At 41.4% G+C, this 22,758-nt stretch overlaps 1 protein-coding gene across 8 annotated transcripts in view; it reads left to right on the top strand.

The window, feature by feature from the left end:
- Positions 1–22,758, top strand: part of COL4A4 (collagen type IV alpha 4 chain) — a 116,273-nt gene that overhangs the window by 28,910 nt on the left and 64,605 nt on the right. For 6 of the 8 annotated variants that reach the window (XM_070489578.1, XM_070489576.1, XM_070489574.1 and 3 more), the window contains 8 exons: positions 12,159–12,293; positions 13,058–13,102; positions 13,772–13,888; positions 17,488–17,556; positions 20,145–20,180; positions 21,425–21,487; positions 21,817–21,852; positions 22,062–22,103. In XM_070489578.1, coding sequence (XP_070345679.1) covers positions 12,159–12,293; positions 13,058–13,102; positions 13,772–13,888; positions 17,488–17,556; positions 20,145–20,180; positions 21,425–21,487; positions 21,817–21,852; positions 22,062–22,103 — 543 coding nt within the window. Of the gene's footprint in view, positions 1–12,158; positions 12,294–13,057; positions 13,103–13,771; positions 13,889–17,487; positions 17,557–20,144; positions 20,181–21,424; positions 21,488–21,595; positions 21,697–21,816; positions 21,853–22,061; positions 22,104–22,758 lie in introns of those variants that run through there. The other 2 variants (XM_070489579.1, XM_070489580.1) reach the window with 2 other exon arrangements.

A 22,758-nucleotide genomic window follows, 5' to 3' on the forward strand; every position in this document is an offset into this window, starting at 1 on the left:
CCCCAAAGTTCACAAAAGTCAATTAAGTTATATTGTAATGTAAACAAGTTCCAATGACAACTGAAAAGTTGGCAAATTTGGTTTGTCACCAACTCCTTAGATTTTTGGTTCTGCTTTCTTCTTTTTCTCGCTATGTCTTTCTCCTCCAGGAATTAACTCCCTAGCTCATTTTGTCTCTGTTGGAGAAGTCTCTGATAAATGAAGCCCTGCCTGAGGGGACAGACTCAGGTGCCTCATGGGCCTGCAGGTAACCTGAGTGAGGGGAGGGGCACCCCAGGATGGAACAGCTGGCCTTGGGGACAGACCATGGGGAGCTGGACAATCCATTTGTTATGTAAAGGCATCAGAATTCAGAATTTTAAAGAAACACAGTGCCTAACGATTAAACAAATTTCCCAGTAGAAGTCAACCCACTAGCTGCCAGTTTACACCTTTGGCTTAGCTTGTTAAAGTGCTCCTTCTGTCAGGAATATTAATGATGATTATTGAAGAGTAGACAACTTGTGAAAGTTAAAAGAAAGAATCTTCAGTTGTAGGATATTTTTTCCCCTCCCCAAAACCCCACGGCATGGTTGTATATTCTAGTTGTAAGTCCTTCTAGCTCTTCTATGTGAGCCACCACAGCATGGCGACTGACACATGGGTTGTGTGGTTCTACAACTAGGAACTGAACCTGGGCCGCCCAAGTAGTGAGAGTGCCGAACTTTAACCACTAGGCCATCAGGGCTGGCTCTAGGATTTCTTATGCAGGTGGTTGAGGAAGTATTTCTGAACAGGCCCTGGGGGCCTGGGGCAGAGGGAGGACACGTGTCTATCATTTCATATTATTTGGCCTATTACTAATCATAGTGGTAGAAGTAACATTAGTAGCTGATACCTTATAGAAGAATAACTCCAGTTAGCTAACATGGGTCTCGGTAGGCTAACAAATCTCTGTCTTTAAATCTAGCATTCGTGGTTGAGAAAGAAGGAGAGAAAACCAGCTTATATTTGCCTACTATGTTCTAGAATGTACTGTTTTCCAAACAGGCCAACTGCCCGAAACCTCACTGGGTAATCTCAGTTGCAGATGGCACATCGGCCCTGGTCAGTCACGTCATTAAATTGCCAGTGGTTTGCAGGAGAGCCTTTGGTCTCCTTGTGTGGAGTTCAGTTCCATAGCAACGATGACTGCTGAGCTCTGCGACCCGGCCTGAACGAGGCCAGGCGGGCGCAGAGCTCAGCACATGTGGGACTCCGCTGAACTTGGGAGGATCAAGGTCATCACCGAAGTGGAGGCAGCCTTGTCGGTGGTGAGAAATAAGGTGCATCCCAAAGCAGGTTGTGTTCCCTATGAGAAAATGGGAAGCTGTATTTGTGACTAAGAACATTTCTCTAGGGCAAGAGTAACATCTGACTAAATTAGCTAAATTACAGTGTTTTTAGGAAAGAAAAATCTATTTCCCCTTCCAAATACCCTTTTCAGTAAGTTGCCAAGAAATCCACAGGGAAACAGCTGAATCTCCAAGGTGCTCATTTTTTCACTCTTCTGTCATACAATCTCATCTGACATTCATTCAGCAAATAACCATTCATTCACTCCGTTCATTCAGCAAACAGCCTTTGGGCATGTGCCACATGCCAGGCATCTGACGAGGCTGTGAGGCCTCAGTGATAAAGAAGATAGTCCCTGCAGCCCAGAGCTCTGAGTCCAGCAAGAGAGCCAGAGATTCACCCTCTGGCCGTTATTTCTGGGGCCTGGTGAGCGCCAGGCACTGTCCTAGCTGCTTGGGGTGCATTAGGGAAAAGAACAGACAGAGAAACAGGCCTGAAAGAAATACGTCGTGTTAGTTCCTTGGGCTGCTGTAACAAATTATCACATACTTGGTGGCTTAAACCAACAGAAATTTATTTTGTCACATGTTCTAGAGGCCAGAAGTCCAAAAGCAAGGATCTTGCCATACTCCCTTTATAATAGGCAATAGGGGAGAATCTGTTCCCTGCCTCTTCCAGCTTCTGGTGGCCACTAGCGTTCCTTGGCTTGTGGCCACATCGGTCCAATTTCTGCCTCCATCTTCACATTGCTTTTTCCTCTGTGTGTCTGTATCAGATCTTCCTCTGTACATGTAGTGGCATCGAGGACCCACCTGGATATCCAGGATAAACTCCTCCTCTCGAGGTCCTTAACTTTATCACATCTTTTGCTGTCTAAAGTGATAGCCACAGTTCTGGGGGTTAGGGCATAGACGTATCTTTTTGTGGCCATCATTGAACCCACTGCAAGTATTTGCGCAGAAAGAACAGCCTCTCCTTAGGCACTGAAGTGGACAGGAGACGGGCTGGCATGTTCGAGGGACTGCAATGTGGCCAGAAAGGTTTGATCATTGTAGGTGAGGAGCAATTGGCATGAGATGCAGCTGAAAAAGCAGAACAGGTTCTCCTGTTTAATAAGGAAGGCTTTGAATGATTTTAAGAAGGGTGGAAGCAGGTTGAATTTATGTCATGAGAAGATTATTCTGGCTGTTGTTTGGAGAACACAGTGGGCGGACGACCATTAGGGGAAACCTATTTGGATACCACTGGTGGGAGGTCATGGTGGCTTAGCCAGGGGGTGAGCATGGAGGTGAGGAGGAAGCGGATGGGTGTCAGGAATATTCGGGAGGCAGAATTGACAAGAATGAGAGGGAGACTCCATGTGGGACAGTTGGAGGTGGGCTGTTAGAGGCATGCAGGGGGACTCCCAGGTGAGGGTGAGCAGCTGTGTGGACAGTGGTGTATGGCCAAGGAGCACATCTGGGGGGATGACCATGAGTCCATGATCATGAGTCCATTGTGGAGCTTGAGGTCAGTCGGATAATGTGGCCGGAACTCAGAGGAGAGGTGTGGGCTCGGGAGGGAATTGGAGGGATTGTTCAGTGATTAACCCTATGGAAATGGACGAGTTTGCCCAAGAGAAAGTGAGAAGTGAGAAGAGACCAGGGCAGCCCTGAGGAGCTGCAGGAGAGTCCCAGCAGGAGGAGGGAGAGCCAGCCCAGAAGACAGAGGTCAGAGAAAAACACGGAGCAGGTAAGGAGCAGGGACTCCAGGAGAACAGAGCGAGGAAGAAGGAGGGAGAGTCAGCTGGATTCTGGACCAAGAGCTCTCGGCACTGCCTCGTTCAGTTCCCATGGCAGGTGTGTGATATTGGGCTGATGTTACGCCCGCCATCTTTAAAAAAATTGGAAAACCACTCTTGGATGACCTGGTCCAAGGCATGACCTTGTTGTTCATGGGCAAAGCCATGTCTTCTGGTTCTCAGTGCAGTATTCTTTCCATTGCACCGTGCTGCCTTTTAAGAACACAGCTGAAAATCCCTGGTCAGTGTTACTCCAGGCTGAATTGACCAATTTATCCCCTCATTAACAAGTGAGGTGAACTTCACGTACAAAATATTCTGCCACCGAAGTCCTGTCTCCTTGCACTGTCTACTCTTTGAGTAACACCTTTTTGTTATTTATTTTCATTACCCTTTCTGATACCCAACGGTTTTTCCTGCTCTAATAGGAAAGGACCCTGGAGGCACTTGCTAAAGGATTTATGCTTCGCCTTGAAGCCTGTTGGAGAGTTTAAGTGATGTTATAGTGTCACCTAGTGGCTTAATACTTGAATTACAATCAAGCATAAGAAGGTAGGAAGGGTGCTGCTGAAGGCTTCTTTATTAATTTTAACTATAGAAGCGTTAATCTACTCAGCATTCTGTGAGTATATGTTTAGAATTTATACTGTGCAAGGCAGTGGCCAAGGTGCAGTGATAAAAATGCATGTGGATCTCTGGCCTCAAAGATCTTACAAGAAGACATCACCCCAAGCAGATGTTAACTAAAGTAGCATGCGCCAAACAATAATGAAAAATAGGCGATGAGTCTATTTAGGTGTTAATTGTTTTAAGGTGGATATGACAGTTTTTAGGAGAGAGATTGGTAACGATTAGGATGAAAAGGGAAGCAGCAACTTTGAAGTCCAAGGAGCTGGGTTTGAATCTCTGCTTCCCCAGCTGATAGCTGAGTGGCTCTGGGTCACTTGCTTCATGTCTCTGAGCCTCGTTTGGGAATAAGGAAGTAGATACAGGGATGATGTTCTTCTTTATGGAGGTAAGGATTCCGTAAGAACAATGTTCAGCGCCATGTCAGTGCCTAGAACAGAGTAAGTACTCAGTGAATAATCGCAGTTATAATTATTATCATCATCATCAGCATCATCATCCTAGTTTCTATTGGAGGAAGGTAGAACTTGAACTACAGAAGGAGAAAGGTTGCTATCACTTCAGGGAAACAGAAGACACAAGTGTGATTAGAGCAGAGAGTGCAGCCGTGGGCATCATAGGGAATAGGGCTGGCTGAGGTGATGGGAGGGAGACAGTAACCACTGCAGGTGTTGATGCAATGACACAGGGAAGGGAAGACTGGAGATGAGTTGATGGTGGTATGTGGGTGTGGGGAGAAGATGGGGCCTAAGGAAGTGAGGGACGCTTGTGCTTGGGTAACCCATGTGAGATGACGAGACCATGACCCAGGTTGCCGTAGTGGGGTGAAAGTAAGACAGACACGTGAGATTTAATCAAAGAAAGATGTGATAGACTTGGTCACGGGGTGGACGTGGAGAATGAGGGAAAGACGGGGAGCCAAGCTGACAGCTGGTTGATGAGCTTACACGATGGAAGGAATGAAGTTGCCACCGGCTGCGTCAGGGAAGAAGAAGGCTGGGAAACTAGTTTGGGAGGGATGAGCTGAGCTTCTGACATGATGAGTATGAATTAACAGAGGAAGAAGATTCAAGAAGGTTTCTAGAAAACAAGGATATAGGATGGAACTGGGAAATTAGATTTGAGAGAACCACAAATATGGAGATCTTTAATTAATTTGATGAATTCTATTGTTGTCTTAAAAAGCTTTATAAAAGAACATAGAGTACATTGAGATAAATTTTTAAAAGTTTAAAAATAAGGTGAGGGTGGAAGCAATTGAAATGACCCTGCAGGCGTGGTGTGAGTGTGACAATGGAGGGACCCTCCATTTGGTGCCAGGAGGAGGTAGTGGGAAGACGAGAGCTTCTGGAGAGAAACTGACCGGTCCAGGTATGAACTCAAGCTTACCAGGAATGTGAGTTTGAGTAAGCTATATCCTGTGAGTAGGCTTTCCTCATCCTTATGGGGATAATAATCCACATTTCTTAGTGTTGCTGTTTGGAGTAGATGAGATAAGTTATGGAGAAATGTAGACACATAACTAAGCTTAAATAGATAAATTCCTTCCTCTTCCTGTGACACTTTTGATGATCAGTGTCATGGTCTTAGAGGCCAAGGGCAATTTGGAAATTTATATGTAGTTAGTATAATAGAAACGTCTTTGTTATTCATTTGTTCATTCATTCATTAACGAATGAATGAGTGAATGGACATTCATTTATACTGCTTTGCACGGATTCATCTCAGGAAAGAGCAGGAAGCAGTTGCAGAAGAAGCGTGATTGTACACATATTTGTAGTCGTCTGTCTGTAGTTATTGCTCCCAGCCCTCACACTGCTAAAATGACCAAGGGCTTCTTAGACTTCTGTCATTCCCCAAAGGTCTGGTCCCTGGGGGCCAGCAGATCAGTGGCAGCCCAAAAGGCTGGTTTGGAAATTTTGGTTTTAAAAAAGAACGTATCCTCTTATCAGTTGGTCTCTTCTACCAAGATGTTGTGAAATAAAAATAATTTGATCTTAGCCCTGCTCAAGAGACATGCCTGTCGTGGACACTCAACAAGGGACAGAATCCTAAAGGAATGCTCCGGCCTCACAGGGCTGGGCAGGCATGCGACTCTGTCCGCTTTAATCGCCTTCATCCTTTATTTGTACAGCTGGCCCGGGAGCCCAGTCCCGCTGTAGCCACAGTCCACAGTCGGGAGGGACATCTAACGGGTCTGTGTCAACTTGGTCTTTGAGTAGAAAGGAAGAGATGACCTGGTGGCTTCCCATGGCATGCCAAAGTTCCCTCAGCTGTCAAGCCGATTGTCATTTCTGGATTCAGTGAATCTGTTTTCTGACTTCACCGTCTCTCAACGAATGTCATAAACCACAGAGGCAATTCCGTGCACACAGTAGCCAAAAAATATTAGAGAAACTATGTCTGAAAGTCATTCCAGTGGGCATTATTTTTCTTTTTGCTAGTCTGGATCCAGTGTAGTCATTCATTGCATATCATGTCATTGTTTGTGGGTGGAGGGTGCGTGGTTAGGAGTAAAACGTTTCGTAAAAAATTTCTTTTAAAGATGCAAAATTTCTGTGATTATTTAATGATTCTCTAGTTATAGAGATGGCTTTTCTGGGCTTGTTATATATGCCGCTTCCTCCTGAAGTTAATTCTATTATAGCCCTAGGAATAAGTGAGCTCAAATATTTGCTTGTAAACATACTCTTTTTGTCCTGACCCCTTCTTTTATAGGAAATAATTTAATGAAAATGGAATTAATCTCTACATTGCTGTGGATGAATTATTTACTCGAATTGGGTGAACTAATAATGATTGTTTCAGAGATCGGTATTTGGGAAATTTCCGTGAGCAGATTTAGTACTGTTATTTAGGGTTTAGTGTATTTCTTTACAAAACTTATCATATAGTAAAATACCTATTAATAGGAAAAAACAGCACTAAATATAAAATAAACCACCAAGTCTTCCAACAGCCATAAAAAATGCAGGCATTTAGTGTTTCATGTTAATTTTTGCACTTGCAAAGTAGAGGTTGGATTTGCTGTTTAGTAGGGTTGAAATGAAGGCATAGTAATGTCTGTGTTACATCTGAGCGACAAAAAGACACCAGCATCACTGCGTTCAGGACCCTTGCTCATGGTGTGGGTTGTGCTCTGCTCCCCTCGGTGTGGAACCATTGCCAAATCCACATAATTACCATCCGCCAAAGTTCTGGTGATGGCAGTTCAGAGAGACAAGAAAGCAGCTCCTTTTTCTCATTTACACGTGTCTTCCTTGGGTGATGGTGTTGGGAGGGCTGACTGTATTATTTTATTAAGTGTTTATTGTTCTCTGCCTTTCTTACCGTCATGACCTTGGACACCTAGATTCTACCCTGTGGGAGCTCATGGTCCAGTGGGTGTGGGGTTGGAGGGATAAAGAGATGATCACCTTAACAGGTGGGAAGTGTTATTACAGAGGCATCTTGGAGAGGCATCTAATCTGAAGGGGGTGTTGGGGGGAGGGCAGGAGATCGGGGGGGTCATCTTGAGAGATGACTTGGGGTGAATAGGAGGGACACTCCTGATAGGACTCCCAAGTCTGTGAAAGAACAGAACAAAGCTCATTCAGGAATGACAAGGAAGTCGGTGTGACAGATCCGGGGCAGAGGAGGAGGAAACAGATGGGGCCCAAAGGGGGATCGGTGTCATTAAATAATGCAAATAACCAGTCCTTGTTTTATGTCTTTTCAAAAGTGTTTTAGATGGCACTTTCTCAGATCAGGGCACATTTCTATACTGAATGGAGTTTTGTCATTTTTACTGCTGTGTTAAACATTTCCACTCCTTTTTTTTCCTCCCCAAAGTTCCATTAGCTCACTGGATTCAGCGTTGCGTGTCTAAAACGAAACACGTTAAAGAGATTTATAGCTGGTTAATTGGCTGTCTCTTTCTCAGTTACCCTTTTATGTTTGAAGGTGCATTTCCTTATATTTCTAAGTAATACATTATTGTAAAGTACAGCATTCACAAAAGATAATTTGAGGAGTTTTCCTATAAATTACATGCAAGATGAAAAGATAATTCCCAAACTTAATAAAAAAAGCAGTTATTTCCTGAGCCTTATATTTAGGAAAAATGGGAGTTTTTAACTTATGTTAAGTAAGTAAGATCAATTAACGTAGGTAAAAAAGGTCTGCTGAAGTCATTATTTATTCTTACTTTTAGATTGTGCTTTAGAATTCTTGCAATATCTAGAGTAAATTGATTTGCCCTCAAAATGCCCCCAAATGGTTTGTGCCCGTATAATTATATTTCATATGTTACTGTTGTCTTTTTTGTAACAAATATTTATGCATTTAAGCTTCCTTGAAAATTCTAAGGTCTTAGTATTTGTATGGATACTCAATAAATAGTAGCTATTATGACATTGATGAAAAAGCATGAAGAAAAGGGAAAGTACAAATAAAGGACAATTTTGATTTGTAGTTGAGTCGAGTCAATAATGTTTGTTGAGTCAATAACTTAATGGTGAAAGAGAAATGGTAATTAATCTTTATTATAAAAGTCATGTTTGCTGATGGTAAGATGCTCGCAAAATAGTATGTAACGTCGCCCAGGCTTGAATTTTCACTCCTGAGACACGACAGTATGCCATTTCTTGTATATCCTTCTAAAAATGTTCATGTATAAAAACATATTTAGAGAAAATTTCCTTTTGTTTCTCTACAGGTGGGATCATATGACATATGGCTTGCTTTTTTCCATTTAACACTGAACTATTAAAAGTAATAATAATCTGTAATAACAATAGTTAGCATTATCATGCCAGGAACTATGCTAAATACTTTACCTGCATTATTCTTTTTATGTCCACGAGCCACTGACAGATGAAGAAGCTGAGGAACAGAGAGGTTAAGAAACATGTCCAGGGCCACACAGCTAGTAAGTGTGGGCCTGGGCTTCAGATGCAGGGGGCTGGCTGCAGAGCCTGGAAACTGTCACTTTGTTTCTTTCTCATGAGCATCCCGAGGATGTTGTACGTAGGCCCAGACAGGTCTACCTCAGTCTCTTTAATGTCCCGGCCCTGTACATTTCCCTCAGGCCTACACAGTGGTAACTGGCTTGATACTGGACTCTCATTGGCTGCCTTCCCTTCTCTGTGTCGCATCCCTGCTTCCTCCCCCCATCTCTTTGATTTTCAAACATACTGTGTGCATTGACTCCTCGTCCTGCATTTTACTTCTGGGGCACCCAGACTAAGACAGGCTGTGTGTGGTGTTCCATTGTATGAAGGTGCCATAACTTATTCAATCAGTCTCATTTGGGCAGACTTTTATGGGATTTCCAGTTTGTCATGAAATTATGAATAATGTTGCAGTGAATATCCTTGTGCCGTTGTCCTTAAACCAGGGCAAGCAGGCTCTTCCTGCCTTTGGGCCCCATTCCTCAGGCAGGGCACCACCCTGTCTCTCTCCTGTGTCTGGGCCTGACCAAGGCCAGCAGCCCTGTCAGGTGCTCCTCAAGTGTGTACCAGAACTGGGTGGGTCCCAGGGTCTGTTTCTTTTCTTCCTGGTGCTCTATGACCCTTTATCCGATGTGGAGCTGTCCACATGAGGAGCTCTGGGTTTCTTGCTTCTGGGCTAGTCTGGAGCCTCATGGCTGAGCCCTGGTTTCGGGGGGATGGCTGGCTAACAGAACATTTCCACTTACCAGTGCTGGATTTTGTTCACGGGATTGCATGAGATTGGGTCACCAGAATGGTGCTTGACGCACTGATTTCAGATGACTCAGATTTTTATGTAGATGCAGCTCTGCAAAATATACATTGCCCTGGGACCTGAACCTCCAAGGGGCAGCCCTATATTCTTGTATGTGGTCCTGTGCACTGTTGGAGTTCAGCACTAATTATTCAAAATTGCCCAGAAGTTTAAGAGATCTGATCTAAGCAGATATCTCCTGAAATCCATTTAGCTTTTCTCTCCACATACCAAGATTTACTTGCTCATCAAATGCAGTTATCTATGTTGTTTGAGGGGGTAAAGGGGTATAAAATAATTTTTCTTAAATCTTTGGAAAGTTTTAAAAAGCACAGAAAATTACAGGTGAACATCTGGCTTCAAATCAATACCAAGGACGTTTTCAAACTGTAACGAAATACAGCATGGACTCTGAAATGTGTTAGACAGCACAACTGAACACATTAGACACCACAGTGCCTGGGGTTGTGTGGCCGAATCACCTTGCATCGGTGAAAGCTTTGTTAGAAGCTTCTCGTTATGAAGCTTCTCTTTATTTAATGTAGAATATTGTCCTAAGATTGCAAAGTGAGTTACTTAAAAAACCATCAGAATCAAAGACACACTCTACCCACATCAAATTACAGACAGAGATTGAATGTTGAGTCTAGAAGTGTCATTTAGAAACCCTGATTTTAGATTTTTGAGTTCATTCAATCCTTGTTCCTGTACATTGATTATTTTGTAAAAAGTAAGTTTGAATGTATAAAATAAATTTATATGTCATAAAGGTTACCTTTGATAGAATTACTTTTCTCAAAGTTCAAAAATAACTTTCCCAACTACACAGGGCCCAGGTGGAGTGTGTCCAGTCAGATGGGGGGTCAGGCTCGGCCTGTGAGCATCGCCGCTGCCAGTCCATCTATCCCTTATTTATTTGAAAGGAATTTCCTGAGCCAAAGCCTATGGGAGATGGGAGGCTTAACTGGGGAGCAAATATCCCTGCCCTCATTGTGCTCATATCTAATTGGAGAGGCAAACAAAAACTGAGGAGCAGACACATAATTTAAAAATAGGAAATGCTAAGATGCTAAGACAGAAATGGACAGGATGCTGTAATCGAGACTGATGGGGTTGGGAATGGTTGGAGAGCCTACTTCACTGGAGGGGGAGGTCAAGGAAGGCCTCTAAGGAGGTGGCAGTATGGCTGGGATCCAAGACATGTGAAGATGTGGGGAAAGAGCAGTGCAGAGGGAAAGCATATACAAGGCCCTAAGATGGGAAGAGCCATGTGGTGGGAAGTCGTGAGTGTGGGGTGGGCACAGCATGTGGGTGCGAGGGAATCTGGGGTCACACCCTGGAAGGCCTGGAAGGTAAGAAGCACGAGGTTTATTCTCCAAGCAGTGAGAAGACAAGGAAGGGTTTGAAAAAGCAGGCAGTGCCGTGATCTGACTTCTGTTTAAGTGTCACTGGGGTTGTTGTGTGGAGTGACGCTTGGAGGAGAGTAGAGGGAGCTGGAGACCATTTAGGAGGCCAGGGCAGTAGGCTCCCTGGAGCCTACTCCATCAGCAACAGGACAGTGAGGTGGGTGAGTTGCAGATCTATTTCGGAAGTGAAATGGTACCAATGGATCATGTATTAAATGTAAAGATGACAGAAAGAAGTACGTTAAGGATGACTCCCAGGATTCTGGCTGGGTTAAATGGGTAGACGGGGAAGGTAGATGGAGAATCAGATCTGGGGGCAAAATCAAGAGTTCCATCTTGAATTTTTCTTTTTAAGCTGGAGGTTCCATTGTACCCAAGGAGATGTTAAGAAAGCAGTGAGGCGTGATCATCTGGAAGCTGGAGGAGAAGGCTGAGCTGAGACATAGAAGTGGGGGTATTGGAATCTGTGGCATTTAACATTTCAGTCCTGGAGGGAACCGTGCATGTAGGGATTGTGGAGAGAGAGAAGGGAGCAATATCATGGAGGACAAGGGAGCGTGCTCCTCAGAGGCTAAACTTCCTTAGTCCGGAATGGAAAGAGCTATGAGACCCGCAGCCGCCTCTCACAGGCAAGAACTGAGCATTAATTCAGTGTCAGTCTGTCTAAATGCAACAGAACAGGCCAAAAGGGAGTTCCTCATCTTTGTGCCAGAAGCATTCCCACTGTGGGTTCGGGGGAGATCTGAGCTCGTGAAACTTCACCTGAAATAAGAGGCGACCTTTTCATTCATGGAAAGTTGGATTGTGGCGTGGAGAACTTGCTTCCAAATTATGAACAAGAAATTAAGTAAAAGCAGCTGAAAAAGAAATGTTTCCCCCTAAAAGGGCAGACAAATCGTTAGCCATTTGAAGTAAATAAAAGATCTATTTTTCCCCACTCTTCACTAGTATCACTAATGTACTGGTAATAAGTCTTTGATTTTTTTTTTTAAGTTCCTTGCTTCACTAAACAGTTCAGGATTTATCAATGTCATTGACAGAATGAAAATAGTAAGAGAACTCTAATCAGTTTATGTGTGTGTGTGTACTCACACGTAGTAATTAAAATTTATCGTATGACAAGTTCAGATTGAAAAAGGCAGCGTTGCTGTTTCTTATTTTTGTAATTAATTGATCATTTGTGCTTCTATTATTAGAATCTGCTCAAACTCTAACATTTCAGTCTTCTCTAAGCTCAAGTGACCATATATTTTTGTTAGAAGATGCTACTTAGGAATCAATCCCCCTTTTTAAATCTTTTTTCTTAGGGTCAACCGGGACTACCAGGGTTGCAGGGCCCTATTGGACCCCTGGGACCTCCAGGACCCATTGGAATTCCAGGAGAGAAAGGGAGGAGAGGTGACAGTGGCCCTCCTGGAGCAGCAGGTGACAAAGGAGATAAGGTAAGTCTATTCTTAAGTAAAAGATTCATATTAACCACTCACCAGCACCACTATGCCACATTTTTTATAATCACACGTAATAAATCAAGTCTCAACTCCTCTTCCTTAATCAGCCCTCATTCCCTAACCCCTTTCCAAAGGAGCATGCCTTTCTAGACCTTTTCTTTGCACTTAAATACACGAGCGTGCACAGCAAGCAGTTATGGTATTATTTTATGGCTTTTTAAAGAACCTAAAAATATTATATATTATGCTGAGTCTTTCTTTTTTTACTCAACCATATGGCTTAGAGATCATTCTGTATCAACTTATGTAGATTGAACTTATTCCTTTAAAAATACTGCATATTGTGCCATAGTATGGATAAAACTATAGTTTATTCCCTGTTGAGAATTTGAGATCCTACCCCTCATTGTGTAGCACAAATGTGCAAAAGTAATCCTATAAATTACCTGTGTGCACATTTAGGGGTTTGTTTGTCTAGGATAGATGGATTCTGAGAAGTTGAATTTTTGGCTTATAGGGTGTTGAATGTTTTATTTGAATTGATACTGCCAAGTTGGCTTCCTCAATACAAAAAGAAAAGTACAAAAGGTTGATTCTTAAGGGTTAGTATTTAAGCTCGTTAATGTAAAGATAGGTGACAGTGACTGCTAAGTGTTTTTTAACAGAGTTATTAATTATTCTTGTTTTCAAGTAAATCAACTTGTTAATCTAATAATTTAGTAACTTTTATGTCTTTGTTTTATTTTCTGGGATTTTAGGGTCCAACTGGTGTCCCCGGATTTCCAGGTTTAGACGGCATACCTGTAAGTATCTGTAAATTTTTGCCATCTTTTTAAAATAAGGGACAAACACTCATCAAAACCCTTAAAATTGCATGTTCAAAAAATACATATATAGGACAAACTTTTCACTATTTTCTAATTTTAGTGTGTGAAAGGGTGCTTGCATTTCAATTTTGTATAGTAATAACTCCAAGACCAAAACACTATACTTGAAGAGCAAGGTTTTCAAACAGATTAGAGAAAACCAAAAATTGGAGCTAGATATACTTGACATGTCAAGTACAATGTTCTGGAAATAAATGTATACTCATAATGAAAGTTTTTATTTGCTGGTAAGTCCCAACAGTGGAAGTGGGCTCAACACTCTCATTTCTGATATGAAAATCAAATGAAAGAAGAAAGAGGTATTTTGGGTGCTTCACAATTCATTAGAGTCTGTCTAAGGATTTCAAGGAAGGTTTCTTCCAAATCTTCTGGAATACTCCAAATTAATTAAATTAAATTGGGTGCATTAAAATTTATTTATTTATTTTTACTATTCTACATGATACTTGTGGGCAGAGAGGACATTTCACAAAATTAAACAACATGTGAGTCACAATTGCCATAATTTGGGTCCCCATATTTGCATAACCTTTGTGTTATAGTTTTTGGGCAAAAATGCTTCACCTAAAATTTTGTTTCCTGTAGGGGCACCCAGGCCCTCCTGGACCCAGAGGCACACCTGGCATAAATGGCTACAATGGCTCAAGAGGTGATCCAGGGCTTCCAGGAGAAAGAGGTGCTCCTGGCCCAGGAGGCCCCCCAGTAAGACACCTACAGTTTATCCTAGTGGGAATCTTAAATGAAAAGGTCCTACAGTGGGAATAAGGCTTGATGTGTTCAAGCAACAGAGTTGTTACAGATGTGCTGGGAGCATGGTGAACACATGAGAGTGACCAAGAATGAGAACAGAGAGCTGGGCAGGACATAGAACTGGGCAGGGCCTTGTAGACTGTGGAAGGAAGCTGGATTTTCTTTTGCATGCCATGGGAGGGCACTGGATAGTTTTAAGGAAGTGACATGATCTGATTGATGTTCTTTTAAGATGTTCCTGGCTGCTCTACAGAGAGTGGCTAGGGGAAGAGAGCAGGGAGGCCTGTGAGCAAAACTTATGTTGTTTGTCATTACACATTCACTGCACACATATGAACCTCTCTAGGTATTTCAAACAGAAAGGAATTTAATACAGGGAATTTGGCGCTTATTGTAATGGTTGGAGGAGTGGAACTCAGGGGCCACGATGAGACGACTGATTTCAAGGGCTCACACTTAACTGAGATCCAGAAGTCAGGAGGCTGTTTCTGCACCATAATCACTGCCTCTCATCTTCGTGTCGAGACATCGGCAAATAAACCTCAAGTTTCTACCTTCCTGCTTGGCAACAACAAAAGGAGCAGGAAGAGGATGCATTCCTCACCTCCGCCTTCCAAATTTCCTAAGTACCTCTCCCAGGTGGAACCTAATTTGCATCTAGCCACAAAGGGTCTTGGAAACGTAGTTTTTAGCTTTAGAGTCTCCATAATACAAAAAGATAAATGGAAGTGATTTGGAGTGGAGGTCCAGAAACAGTTGACAATATCCAGCACTTGAGAAAAGTTTACTGCTCTTATTTTTTTCCCCAGAAATTTGAACTTTCATTTAAACATAACTTCAACAAGAACTACCCTTTTCTCTACCCCTTATATTTCCTTCCCCTCTGTTTCTTTTCCTTTTTCTCACTTAATTAAAGGTTGGAGATGATTTAGCCTTTCAAAACGGATTTTCTGTGACTATTTTTCAGCCTTTCCACTTCTCTAAAAGATATCACTTCCCAGCATTCCACCGTAGTCATCCTGCTTTCTTGTCACGAATTTTCGTTTTGCTCCAAATCATAGTAGAATTGATCTGAATACAGTACTCAAAAAGAACTTCCATGTTCACATCTTTTTTGTGGTATCAAGTAAGAACAACCAGCTTTCATTGTTAAGCTTCTCAACTACCCTTTGTTCTCAAACTCAGGCATTTGAAGGCTCGAGTGCCATCTGGTGAATGCACATTTGTTAAGATCTTCAAATTGGGTCAAACCTCATTCTACTGTGTGTCCATGAACGTTCAAGAGAGCAGGGCTTCTCAATTTTAGCTGTAACACAGCATGCAGTACTGACCACAACACTGAAGCTTGTCATAACGATTTCTTTGCAAAGCAACTTTCTTTCCTTTGACCCATTTCACATACAGGCAGCCCTCACTGTGCACAGTAGTGTGAAACTTCAAGAATGACCATGCAAGCTGAAACCACACAGAGCAACCTTAACCTCCAATGGGAAACATTGCTATTGTCTCATGACCTTTAAAATGTTTTGTTAAAACATTAAAAACTCTCTTACTTTCGGTTATAAATATATAGGGAAATTATTTTAAAAAATAGTATTTATTTAGTACATTATAATTTAATACATTAGGAACATTAAGAATTAAAGCGTTTGATTGCCTTATAAAAACTTATCAAGGTAGTTAGAACAGCTTGCCTTCTTGTCGTGTAACTTGGAGTATGGAGTGAACATGCTTTTTATTTTTTGGTGAATTGTACTCTTTTCTAAGTTTGGGTCAGCTTGCAGGGTTGTGAAATGTTTCTGAGTTCCTTTAACATGACGTTCTTTTGCCTGCGTCACTTCCTCTGGCACATCTTCATCCTTTTTGTCACAACCACTTCCTCCTTTTACGTTGATAAGTTTGCTGCACTAGCTCCTCTGGTTCGAATGACAGCAGTGTCAACATTCTCACCATTAGCTATTTCTTCTGTGAGTCCATGTACATTCTATTTGAGTTTCATCTCCAACCTTATCATTTTTCATTTCCTTACTTCATTTTCATCTTTCTTGGCCAATTCTCTCTTTCAATGATCTGTTTTTATGAAGTGTCATTTGGGTTTATCACTGGGAGATAAGGGGCACCACAACTACACACTTTGCTGTCCGTGTGTGTGTGTGTGAACTAACAGATCTGCAGTGGCCAGTCAATGACAGACTTTGAAAGGAGTGATATGATCCATTAGTGATCTGATTTGAATCTGTTACTTATGTAGTGATCTGTGGACTGATGAGCTAGCAGTGAAGTGTGTATTGTATGCAGTTACTCAGTTAATACACAGTGGTAACTGAAGTTTGAACCAGTTTGTTGGAGGACTGATGCAATTTAACTTAACTGTGGAAGCAAAATTCATGCATATTGGAACTGTGTGAAGCAGGGATTGCCTATACAGTATGGGCAAATCTGATTTCTCAAGGAAACTGTTGATGTAATTTACCATAAAACTGTTAAGTGTGTCCCATTGGAAGCAAAGTCAGGCACTCTTCTAAGGATTAACTTTGAAATTCGTATGCCCTTTGTAGGAGCTTGATATCTGCAGACGGTAGAATTTATTTTTTTAAATTTTTTTTCTTTGGTGAGGAAGATTGGCCCTGAGTTAACATCTGTTGCCAATCTTCCTCTTTTTCTTTTTTTTTCTCCCCAAAGCCCCAGTACATAGTTTTGTATCCTAGTTGCAAGTCATTCTATTTCTTCTGTGTGGGACGCTGCCACAGCATGGCCAGATGAGTGGTGCCATGTCTGCGCCCAGGATCTGAACCAGTGACACTCTGGGCCGTTGAAGTGGAGCGTGCGAACTTAACCACTCGGCCACGGGCAGCCCCTGCAGATGGTAGAATTTTTATGTGGTAACCAAGTTAAGATGTATTAAGATATTAAGTAGGAGATTCAGATAGCAAGTAGGAAAACTTTGAAGAACAAAAGAATATATTGGGATATTTCGTTCACTTTTTAAAAATACTCTAAGTAAACAAACTTGCATCCACACACTCAAACTTTCCAAAAGGAACATGTGACGTATTTTAAAAGTTAATCTTAGAAAGGATACATAGGCTCTGTTTCGAATACGAATACTGAAATGGACAAAATCAATTTTTTTACTATCTCTAGGGTGTAAAATATTAACTGACGAGAGAAAAATTGTTTACTTATAAGAATAATATGAGTATTATATGCATTATGTTGTGAGGGAAAATGCAATTTTCCTGATGAATAATTAGTAGTTATAAATATATTTAAATATAATATGATATAATATAATATAATACAATATAATATAATATTAGATTACTAGGTATCCTATCTAAGGAGATTCCTTAGTAGATGTTAAGCGAATATTGAATAAATATATATGAGAACCTTAGGATGATAATAATGAAGAGAATAAAGAAATCTCCACTAGTGAAATGTGATTATAATGGTAATTTTGTTGGTGAGTAATATTTTATTAAAAAAAGAAAATACTGAAATATTAATATGCTTTCTTTTCCCCTCTTAAGTGAATATTTTATTTTCAGGGCCTTCCTGGGGCAAATGGAGAAAAAGGAAATTCAGTCTTCATTTTTGGTGCCATTAAAGGTATTCAGGTAAGTACTATGATTGTGGTGACTTGAAAAACATAGGTAAACCCACACAGGAAACACAGATTGAGATTTTTCTAGAAGTGTCCCGAGCACGCTGGTTTTTATCCTCACCCTGGCCCTCTGGGATGGCACCATACTTCTTGCTGAAGGGCTGGCTTTAGTTGCTCTGGCTGTAGAATTCCACTCCCTCCCAGCTAGTCTTGCCGAGTTGCCATGGATACATTTATTTCAGGGTGTCTCCACCTTGGCACTATTGACATTTTGGGCCAAATAATCATTTGTTGTGGGGGCTGACCTGTGCGTTGTAGGATATTGAACAGTATCTCTGGCTTCTACCCATTAGATGCCACTAGTACCCCCCGAGCCCCCACAATATCTCCAGACATTACCAAATGTCCCCTGAGGCGGGGAATCACTCCCAGTTGAGAACCATTCATTTATTTGTAGTTAAAATAGTGTAACATTAATACTTGTCATCCAGTATAATAGAAGTCATCATTATTGAACTTGAAAATTATGGAAACCAGATAGGACTATCCTTGGTAAATTAAATGCTTTTGTGTTTTACCAGAGAATGATATACACATGTTCAGAAATAAACTTTTGCGGGGCCACTTCATCTCTCTAATATGAATAGCCACAGATAAGCACTAGATATGATAAATCAAGGGAAGAAATGTAGTACATTGGCAAGATATGGTCATTTCTCTGAAGGAGGACTATTCCACAACAATTAGATGAAACTAGTCCTAGATTGCTTCCACTAGACCCTGAGTTCCCTGCCCCCTGGAGGGGTAATCTCTTTACTGAGCTTGTAGTATTTGTTTGTAGTCTCTGTGCCTATTTATACTTGTTAAACAGCAAGAACGATGCTTTTCCTCATAGCTTAAGTGATATATTAATAAAGAGCATCAAAAGCACAGTCATTCTAGGAACCAGTATGTTGTATCAGAGGAGAGGACTTACCTTTACCTACTGCTATGACTTTAAACAACTCTCTAAACCCCTCTGAGCCTCATACGCCTTATTTGTGAAAGAAAATTAAAACAACATCTAATCAGCCTTCCTCTCGGTGCCGATGATTTGTTATAATAATTTACACTGCAGCAGGTGGTAAACTATAAAGTACTGTATGTATTAGTTATGGTGAGTAGATTTTTGTAATTGAGCAAGAAAGAACAAGAGAGGTAGAAGGGGAGATGGATATAGAAAATTCCTCATCTTAAAGAGAAACAGACGATCCCTAATAAAGTGGTCTGCTGATCAATAATCGTTGAGAAACAATGCTCTTAAAAGCCTGTATCCACTTCACACCATTTGGATGGTAATTATATATTTAAAAAGCCCAAACAAACAGAAAATAATGTGTTGACAATTATGTGGAGAAATTGGAACCCTTGTGCATTGCTGGGAATGTAAAATGGTGCAGCTGCTGTGGAAAATGGTATGGCGATTCCTTAAAAAATTAAATGTAGAATTATTCTGTGATCCAGAAATTCTACTTCTAGGTATATACCCCAAAGAAATGAAAGCAGGGACTCAATCAGATATTTGTACACTCATGTTCATGGTAGCGTTATTCACAACAGCCAGAAGGTGGAAGCACCCCAAGTTTCCACTGACAGGTGAATGGATAAGCAGAATGTGCTACACACATACAGCACAATGTTATTCAGCCTTAAAAAAGGCAGGGAATTCTGACACAGGCTACAACATGGACGAGCCTTGAAGACATTATGCTAAGTGAAATAAGCCAGTCACAAAAGGACAACTCATGTGTGATTCCACTTATAAGAGGTTCCTAGAGGAGTCAAATTCACAGAGACAGAAAATAAAATCATGCTTTCCAGGGCCTGGGGGGAGGCGGATGGGGAGTTAGTGTTCAATGGGCGCAGAGTTTCCGTTGGGGAAGATGAAAAAGTTCTGGAGGTGGATGGTGGTGATGGTTGCACAACAATGTGAATGTACTTAATGCTGCAGAACTGTACACTTAAAAGTGATTAAAATGTTAATTTTTACCTTATGTAAATTTTATGATATATTACGTTTTACATTTTTTACAAAGAGCCTGTCTTCAAGAGAAGTACACCCTTTGATCCTTGAAAGTAAATAGAGTCTCAGGACAGAGTCTCAAAGTGGTGGATCCGCACAGACGCGGATGTGAGAGAATTTCCACATGAATTCCCTTTCCATCTACACTAGGGTGATCAAAAGGAGTGGTGTGTATTAGGGAGGCGAGGTCTGGCAATTAGACCAGGGATGGTTAACTTGATGAAATGAAGCCATCAGATTGAGAATTTAGAACAATTTAAATTGAAAGATGAAATCTCATCTTGGTTCCATGTCATCAGGACCCCAGCAATCTAGAGAAAGTTTTGGCAGAACAGAAGCAGAATTCAGAGCCCCAGAGTGAATACAGAACATTACTTGCATAGAGCCCTTCCACAGTTGTCTTTTCAACACTGAGAAGTTGAACAGGCTGCACAGTTGGGCAGTCCAAATAATCCCTGTGTGTATTTCTACTTCTACATCACGTGTGTTTTAGGTTAATGGTGTAGCTTTGCTAAAACAATGTATCATTATTATTGCAGGGTGACAGAGGGGACCCAGGACCTCCTGGCTTACCAGTAAGTCTTCTGAGCAGGCCATGCGCTTCTCTTTGCTCCTCAAATAGTCTGTGGTCCCTACTGGTTTGTATGCCAGCAAGACTGGCTGCATAATTTGCAGGGCCCACCCAGTGCAAAATGAAAATGTAGATCTCTTATGCAAAAATTATAAAGAATTTGAAGGTGATGACAGCAGAGCATTAAATCCAGCATGAGGCCGTGTGTGACTGCACAGGTCCCACGCTCATGGGACAATTCTTGAAGCTTAGCAGGCTTCCTACATTCCTTTTCTATCCTTTAATGACCACTTGGCATTGCTCAGGTATATGTAGTCACTTAACATTTAGGAAGATAAGTCTACTTAGCAACTACGTTGATATATGTCAAGTGGAAATGATTTTGCTCTATACCATTTAGCCTGCTGAATGAGTTGTTGTGTGTTATATTTAATATTCTGCCCCATCTTCATCTCCCTGAAATTTGTGATTCAATGATTATATTAGTCTTTCCAATTTATCAATGTGTACAAGATTAAAGTTGAAAGCAATTTTGTTGTCCAATGGCTAACCTATAATCTTGCTTGGTAAGTTCTGGCTGTAGACAGGATTACTCACCCAGGTTGATTTCCTTACTACTCCTGAAGTTCAGTTAAACATGATCAATGAGATGCTTTGATGTGGCTGTTAAAATAAATACCAATTCATCCTCTGGGAGCCAGCAATTTCGTTGCACACTCACAAATCATTTGACGTGGGCAGGGTTAGTGGAAGAACAGAGAGCCTCTCTCCACACTTCCAGGAATGCCCAGCCATAACCTTTCCTTGTGAGTTTTGTGTAATTATGCCACGACTTACGTGTGGCAGAAAACTGTTTATGGCTGGATCGTCTTGATCTTGAATTGGGGACAACATTTCTATTCACACTGATCTTATAGGACACATTTAAAGAATATATTAAAACGTATAAATACATTCATATTTTAATACTAATTAATGATAATTAATATTAATATTTAAAAAGCACCCTGATGTATAACAAAAACATAGGAGTTTGTCACACCTACCAGATTCTGCTGCCTTCTAGCTCTGCGACCTTTTAGCGGTGTCAGAGCTGCTGTCCCAGATGTTCCAGCAAGGCAGGCACATGTGTCCAGGACTGTGATTTCTTTAGTGGGTTTTATCCTCCAGGCAATACATGCAGCTCTTGCTGAGTGAACCCTGATTATGGTTTTTGGTAACAAACGTGCCGATTTTTCTCGTGTTTAGGGATCAAGGGGCTCGAGAGGACCAGTGGGCCCAGTGGGATATCCGGGAGCGCCGGGGTTAACAGTAAGTACAGCACCACTCATTCTGTCCCCTAGAAACCCTGACCTGACATTTCAACAAAGCAAAACAAGCACAATTGCAGTCTTGGGTCAGTTTTGGGTTCTTTGACAGATTATCACCTGATGAACCAGCGCACACCCGCCATTATCAGTGTGAGTCCATCTCGAAGCAGAGGTCCCCCCGGGTAACATGCAGCCCAGCCATGATAGAAGGTCCATGATGCATGTTTTAAAATTAAGGGTTTCCTGAGGAGGAACTTGGGGCAACCAATGAAGATACGTTCCGATTTCTGTTACTAATATTTGATATGTGTGTTTTTGCCATTGATATAGGGACCTCCGGGCCATCCTGGGAGTCCAGGTTTGAAGGTAGGCGGCCACGAGTAAGATACACAAAGAGAGCTCTTGTACAGTGAAATAAGTGACCACTGATATATGTCAGAATTATGTCTTTCCTCTTAGACTTCCCAAAGAATTTAATAAATAAACTTCAATAAATTCACCAGAAGTCTTACTTGCTTGTAATTACTTTTTTTAATATTCAAAAACAATTAGATTTTTTTTTTTTTCTTTTCCAGGGTAATCCTGGCGTGGGAGTAAAGGGGCAAATGGGAGACCCGGTAAGAATCCCCTTCTGCGTGGAGGAGCAGATATTAAAATGTATGTGCTGCCCGGGTGTGGAGGCTGTTCTGATGATCACTTAAGCTGTGTTCGTATCTAGTCTCTGACCAATTTTATGGCTGAGAATTTTTCTGTGTTGAATTATTATGGCACCGTCATCTTGACTGTAGAATGACAGTTCTGACAAAATTTAGCACTTAATTCAAGTTAATTTACATGATGTATTTCACCTAGCAAAAAGAGATTGAACGTTTCTAATAATGTTACAACTAGAGTAACAATTTTGTTTAATTACTGATTTGTTTATCTTAATTTCACAAATTTCATCAGAATCCTAAACTCCACACATAAATAAAAATGTAAATAAGTGGAACCAAAAGGATCTAGCAACCCACAGTCTCCCCTTCTCTCCCTCCCTCATATGCCTCCTCATTGTCCCTACCTCTCCCTCCCTTATACCCATAGTCTTTTCTGCTGAAGCATGAAACTTAGCAAGGATAAGCTTTAGAAAAGAGTTTTAAGTTTTAAGCTCATCTGGAAACTATCTGACTATCTAACAGCTGGTGAGCAGCTCTTTCAACAACTGTGGGCAAATAGACTCTGAGCTTCTACTCTGTGCCAGGCTAGGATGGGTGCTGGGTGTGGGGATTGAGC

The sequence above is a fragment of the Equus asinus genome, chromosome 19 (assembly GCF_041296235.1).
Source record: "Equus asinus isolate D_3611 breed Donkey chromosome 19, EquAss-T2T_v2, whole genome shotgun sequence".
Lineage (NCBI taxonomy): Eukaryota > Metazoa > Chordata > Mammalia > Perissodactyla > Equidae > Equus > Equus asinus.